Source organism: Ooceraea biroi, chromosome 12 (assembly GCF_003672135.1).
Source record: "Ooceraea biroi isolate clonal line C1 chromosome 12, Obir_v5.4, whole genome shotgun sequence".
In the NCBI taxonomy this organism is placed as follows: domain Eukaryota; kingdom Metazoa; phylum Arthropoda; class Insecta; order Hymenoptera; family Formicidae; genus Ooceraea; species Ooceraea biroi.
This window is the reverse complement of record NC_039517.1, coordinates 2,987,994-2,994,848: the sequence shown is the minus strand read 5'-3', so window position 1 is coordinate 2,994,848 and position 6,855 is coordinate 2,987,994. Positions and strand designations below refer to the sequence as shown.

Sequence of the window (6,855 nt, the reverse complement as noted above, 5' to 3'; positions counted from 1 at the left end):
CGACTCATCGTTTTTAACGTTTAGTCATCTCACCTATAACTACGCTGTGCGCTCCGCGCGCGCATATATATGTCATTGTAGTTCATTACTGTCGTTAAAGTTATACTTGGAAAAGAAGAGGTGAAGGACACGTTGATCGATGCACGTTTGTATCATCCGCTCGTTTTGCAAACGTTTTACGACCGGGACACCACGTACGGGGAAAGTGAGGAATCAACTTCTATCTCATCGGTAATGCCAATCTCTCTCTCTCTCTTTACCACTCACTATCCATCTAGGGATTTCCCGCGAGTTGGTAACTCGCCACGCCATTGGCTTTGAGGAACGTATCGATATTTCCGGTCATAGTGACCATCGCGCATGTTGCTGCCGTCCACGACCCGATGTTTCTTTTTCAATAAAAGGTGCACGGTGTAGCTATCAAGTACGTCGAGTTTCTCGAATATCCATGTTAATCCTATTTATTTGCAAAGATTCGAAAAGAGCGAGAGGTTTGTCAAGATCCATATTCTTTCCGGAAGTGAAGTATTTTCGTCGTATCTGATATTTTTCACGTGTTGCGTGATGTACGGCACTTGCAAATATATACGTGTGTACACGGTTCTACGCGTTTCCCTTTGATAATAATATTTAATTCGTCTGTTTCTTTTTATAATTTGAGCTATTGTTCCTGGGAAACTTGTTTTCCAAGTCGCGCAGCAATTTTCGCGATGTAACGCGTAATATATCATAAATTTGGTCGTTTTGGCGTATAACCTAGCCTCAAACGAAGAGTGTCGTACTCGATCGTTTAAAGTAGCAACGGAAAGAAAAAGGATCACTTGACAAACTTGCGTTTCACGTTATCGTCTGGAATGTTCACGCCGATGTAAGTAATGAAACGTTGTCGTTGCTTTGCAGAATGTTGATGCCAAAAAAGAATCGTGTAGCTATCTACGAGTACCTCTTCAAGGAGGGAGTCATGGTAGCCAAAAAGGACTATCACGCCTCGAAGCATCCGGAGTTGGAGAGTATTCCCAATCTCCAAGTCATCAAAGCAATGCAGGTAACAATTCTCATTACTCATTTCGCACAGTTTGCGTGTAAATCGTTAATCGTTCCTGAAAACTCGCGTGTCTACATGTACGTATCGCGGGAATAAATTCTCACACGTGTCGATCTTTTCAGTCTTTGAAATCCAGGGGGTACGTGAAGGAGCAGTTCGCCTGGAGGCACTTCTACTGGTACCTCACGAACGACGGTATCGAGTATCTGCGCGGATACTTGCACCTGCCGCCCGAGATCGTACCCTCCACGCTGAAGAAACAACCGAGGTCGGAGACCACGAGACCAAGACCCGCGGCAACTAGGAGCGAGGGCTCGAGGCCGACGGAGGATCGCGCGGGATACAGACGGGGTCCGGGCGGTCCTCCGGGTGCTGGTGACAAAAAGGCCGACGTTGGCGCGGGTACCGGTGATCTCGAGTTCCGCGGTGGTTTCGGCCGTGGGAAGGCTCTTCAATAACACCTTTTTCTATTTATAATGTAAACTAAATAAAACACTCGTCACAGGTAAATTTTTACGGATTTCGTCATTCCTTTCGACACCCAACTCAACACCCAGTGCTTTCTTGTCGATCGAGTCTCCTTTTTTCACGATCCTCTTTATTTCTCGATTAATTATAAAGATGCAGTTAGTCCTTGGACTCTTTCAGCATTTACAACGCGTTCGCACTTATTCTTCCCCAATTTTTATGTTACATGTGGAAGCAAGGTTTTAAGGGGGGAACCTGCTTTAGAACGCTGAAAATAAGGTATATTTTACGAATTGTTTTTGGAGAAACTATACAGCGGATCGTTATAAAACTTTGATGCATTTATTAGTACATGTTTAAAGATAAAAAAAATTATTTTTTGATTTGAATATATCGCTTGTAGAGGTCGTCCTGGAGAAATCTTAGTGCAGCCGCGTCGCCGGCATTGCAAATTGGTGAGCATTCTCCTGCCTCCAAATTTCGTCTAAACTGAAAAATTGAAATATCTTCTCGTTATTTATGAATTCCCATCGTCGATGAACCAAAGAGAGAAGAAAAAAGCTGAAAAGTGCCAAAATGGTGGAGCTTAGAACACAAAAGTACGATTTTTAGGCAAAGTTTTTGAACTTTTTCATGCAAAAATAATTGTTTAACTTAATGTTTTTATGAATATTAAAGGTTCATCGACGATGGGAATTCATAAATAAAGAGAACATATTTCAATTTTTCAGTTTGGATGAAATTTGGAGGCAGGAGAATGCTCACCAATTTACAATGCCTCCAGGACGACCTCTACAGGCGATATGTTCAAATCAAAAAATAATTTTTTTTATCTTTAAACATGTACTAATAAATGCATAAAAGTTTTATAATGATCCGCTGTATAGTTTCTCCAAAACAATTCGTAAAATTATACCTTATTTTCAACGTTCTAAAGCAGACTCCCCTCTTAACGTATTTCAAAGTTGTACTTGTCTCGAGCAGATTCGTTGCACTCAATTAATCAAAACTTTTCGATCAAGCTCATCACAGATGTATTTATATTTATATATAATTATATATATTATATAAGTTGTGCCGATGCAGCAAAAAATAAAACTAATTTCCATATCGCAGAATTTTTACAGCTTGGTTACACTCGCGCAAATGTCTCGAAATTAGGTAGCATCGCAGCAGTTCTGCAAAGGATAAAGTTCTTCCTCTCATGTCAAGACAATACAATGTAAACGCTCTGCACGGTACATGCCGGAAGATAATTGACCTTTATGCGCGCATACACATGTACACACACATGCATCCGCACACACGTACATACACGCGGGCTGTAAAGATGATACAAAAGATCTGCTGAACCGACGTATTTTTTTTCCAAGTTCAATTTTCATCCCTCGTAACAATTCTCGTTATTCCTAAGTTATCGTACCCGCGCTTCGGTTACCACGACTATTAGTATTTACACTGGTAACGTCACGCTCACGCCTGGATATTACAGATATATACATTAGAGTATTTCTAGATAAGTAAACTATAAAGTAAGGTAATAAGTAAACTGCAAGCATAAATTATAGCACGAGACTCGCGTGTACATCACTCTCCGATCTTCCATTTTGATCTTCGTGTGTTAGATTAAAGAAATAAATACAATTCAACTTTCTGGCAACGCAAAACTAGCGATATGGAGAGACGTTGGCGCGCGTTGCGATTTTACTCCACTACTTAATCTTACGTTCTTACATAGTTCAAATTCGATTACCATCTTTAATATTATCATTTTCGATTTTGTCTTTAGCCCTAATCGCGTGGCCGTGTCACGCGACAAACGAAATTCCCCATCTATTTCCGCATTTCTAGCATCTCTATAAATAAGTCGTTCGCAAGCTCCTCAGATAAGACTGCAGGGTGGTGTCCAAAGATTTTCACAATCATCGTCGCTTTTTAACGCAAGTACGCTGTTCGACTGAAACGAGCGATTTAACAAAATAGATTACAGCTTCGCTGGTTATCAAATATCATCAACTCGACGTATCCTGTTTGGAACAATGGCTCGTCACGTTACGTCGCGTTACCACTATCACTATGTACAGAAGACGTCGCAAGGACCGTGCAAGAATCAAGACAATTATGAAAGGAATACCATTAGCTGCGTAATCATCTTTCTCACCGTTTCTCCTTTATATTAATGTACAAAAGTCGCTACAATCGTTACGCCGGAATCTTGAAACGCGTAGCGCGCGATTTTGCAACGAACGATCGCGCGACACGCGAAACTCTAGAAGCCAATGTACAAATTCCATTTCAAATACTCGTCTCGCCTTACATGTTCACCACTTGGAAATCTATTTAAAATTCCCATATGTATCCCGTGTACATACAAACATCCCCAACGCTCGTCGGTTATCACGTTCATCGCCATAAATGGAAACTCTCAGTTCTACTTGGTAAGACGCTATAAAAGGCTACCTATTGCGGTCAATATGTATACATATATATATATCTTTTAGCCTTCACGCTGTGGATAAAACATGCGATAACAAATTAAAAAGCTAATGTCCAAACAATTCCACTCTAGAAAGAGGAGAGGCGTAAAAACCATGGAAGGAAACTAGGGAGGACGTATGTGTGTGTATGTATGTATGTATGTGTATGTGTGTTGTGTCGCGTGTGTGAGAGGGAGTATTATTTTAAACGTCTAGAATAAACGCGGCGCGCGACTCTAACCATTGTCGCATCTTACTGTGTCGCAATTTGTGCTCCAGAGCAAGCAGTTACCGATGCCGCTGTAACAAATGAGGAAGACGGCAGCGAGGAACACGAGGCTGCAGATGGTGCAGGGCTTGCGCTCCAGGAAGAAACCGATCAGATAAAGCGCCATGAACATGACGTGGGTTTGCAGCAGCGCGGGGTTCACGGGTTTCGGTATGAGCAATACTGGAATCAGCCACTGTAGGCAGTACATTCTCGCGCTTTTTCTTCTCCAGGGTCGCACCGTCAGAATTCTCCACTACGTCTCTGTACCACTGCGGCTCTCAACGTTGGACCGACATCTCATCTATGATGGAACCTACAAGGAACAACAACGTTCGTTAGAGTTACAACCGTCGAGCTGCGAAAAGTCCATCACGGAGATGGCCTTTTTTCCTGCAACGCTATTAACCTCATCTGGAAGCATCGCTGTCCGTTGTAAAGCCGTTCGCTGACACGGATCAGTTCGTCGTCACCCTTAAATTCGAACAGCACGCATCTCTCGTTTCACTTATCGCACGACCGCTTGATGTGCCAGTACCCGCAATTTCGAGGTTATCTCTGACAACCATAGACTAGACGCGCGTCATGATACTGGCGCGCAATGAGGAAACCAGACGGTGATTTTTCCCATAGACATAGAGATATGGGGTGCTTTCCATTAACGACACAGTGCGACACAGAGTATCATTCTATCTTTGTTGTTTACTGGTATTGAAAGAAGATATTGGGTTGGCCAAAAAGTAATTGCGTTTTTTTCCAATAGATGGACATACATATCTTGAAATGTAACTAACTTCATTCTAAACTGCAAATTCATTATGTAGGTTAACAGCTCACAGTTCAAGCTTGTTTTAGAAAAAGAAAGTACACGATTTCGTTAACGATTGTTTGTTTGTCGTCGATTTCAAAATGGAAAATCAAAAAGAACATTTTCCTCATATTTTCTTTTATTACTTCCGAAAAGGGAAAAACGCTGTGCAAGCTCATAAAAAGTTATCTGATGTATATGGCGAAGATGCTTTAAAACTGCGGCAGTGTCAAAATTGGTTTACTAAATTTCGATCTGGAGATTTTAATGTGAAAGATGCACCACGCTGAGGAAGGCCAATCGAAATTGATGATGACAAAATAAAGGCACTGATCGATTCGAATCGGCGTTTAACGACACAAGAGATTGCCGAGAATCTTAACATATCGAAATCGAGTGTTGAAAACCATTTAAAACGATTTGGATACATTAGTAAGCTCGATATTTGGGTACCACGTGAGCTCAAAGAAATTAATCTCACTAAGCGTATTGACATCTGCGATTCTCTTTTGAAACGTGAGGAAAATGATCCATTTTTGAGACATATGATAACAGGCGACGAAAAATGGATCGTCTACAACAACGTCAAACGAAAAAGATGGTGGAGCAAGCGTGATGAACCTGCTGAAAGCACTTGAAAAGCAGATATTCACCAAAGAAAGATTATGCTGCCAGTCTGGTGGGACTTTAAAGGTATTGTGTATTTTGAGCTGCTTGCAAGGAATCAAACCATTAATTCAGACGTATACTGTCGTCAACTGGATAAATTAAACGATGCCATCAAACAGAAACGTCGAGAATTGGTGAATCGCAAAGGTGTTGTGTTTCACCATGATAACGCTAGACCACGTACAAGTTTGGTCACTCGTGAAAAATTGTTGCAGCTTGGATAGGATGTGTTACCACATCCACCATATTCGCCAGACCCGGCACCATCGGATTACCATTTGTTTCGTTCTTTGCAAAACGCCTTGAATGGTAAAACCTTTACTGCTGACAAGGATATGAAATCGTTGTTGGAATTGTTTTTTGCTGAAAAAGATAAGAACTTTTTTGAGCGCGGAATCATGAAGTTGCCTGAAAAATGGCAAAAGATAATCAAACAAAATGGACAATATATTGTTTAATAAAGTTTTTGTTTCCCATGAAAAATTCGCCTTTTATTTATATAAAAAAAAACGCAATTATTTTTTGGCCAACCCAATAGAATGGCCGCATTCAGCAGACTCAACTGCTTAGTAGAAATCGAACATAATTGGTTCCAACTTTTAGAACCAACAAATCAGCATCGAGTATCAGCGGAAAATCTAGTAACGTTGCCCAACTGTTGAGTTTGCTGAACGGGGCCAATGATACTCTGTGTCGCACTGTGTCGTTAATAGAAAGCCCCTATTGACTGCGCCATCCATAGCTGTATCGTATCGTCAGGAAAAATGAGAAGGAGAGGACGTGAAGACGGCCAATCTCTCTCTCTTTCTAAGCGTTGAATAGAAAGAGAGAGAGATTGGCCGTCTTCATGTCTTCTCCTTCTTTTTTCACGACCACTTTTACATATGGATGGCACAGTCCATATCTCTATGTCTATGATTTCTCCTGATTCGAGAACGCGACCTGTGACGTTAGATTTCTCTAGAATTTCTCTACAACGATCGGATTCGACCAATCGTAGCGCTCATCGTGCTAGGAAGTTGCGTGATCGCAGTTCACCGAAACGCCGCGCGAGTGCACTCCGCTGCCGATAAGGAATCTAGGGGATTTATAGTGCTCTCAGGAAGCGGTATAGCATTGG

At 41.5% G+C, this 6,855-nt stretch overlaps 2 protein-coding genes across 2 annotated transcripts; one reads left to right on the top strand and one right to left on the bottom strand.

The window, feature by feature from the left end:
- Positions 1-280: 280 nt before the first annotated feature.
- On the top strand, positions 281-1,555 carry LOC105281548 (40S ribosomal protein S10). Its single transcript, XM_011342838.3, has 3 exons — positions 281-424; positions 901-1,045; positions 1,168-1,555. The coding sequence occupies exons 2-3, from the start codon at positions 902-904 to the stop codon at positions 1,501-1,503; spliced, it is 480 nt and encodes a 159-aa protein (XP_011341140.1). The 5' UTR covers positions 281-424; position 901; the 3' UTR covers positions 1,504-1,555.
- A 968-nt stretch (positions 1,556-2,523) lies between these two features.
- On the bottom strand, positions 2,524-4,853 carry LOC105281549 (bladder cancer-associated protein). The gene is made up of 2 exons (XM_011342839.3): positions 4,668-4,853; positions 2,524-4,574 (listed from the first exon to the last, which is right to left on the bottom strand). Exon 2 carries the CDS (start codon positions 4,467-4,469, stop codon positions 4,227-4,229), a length of 243 nt encoding a protein of 80 aa, XP_011341141.1. The 5' UTR covers positions 4,470-4,574; positions 4,668-4,853; the 3' UTR covers positions 2,524-4,226.
- Between the last annotated feature and the right edge of the window lie 2,002 nt (positions 4,854-6,855).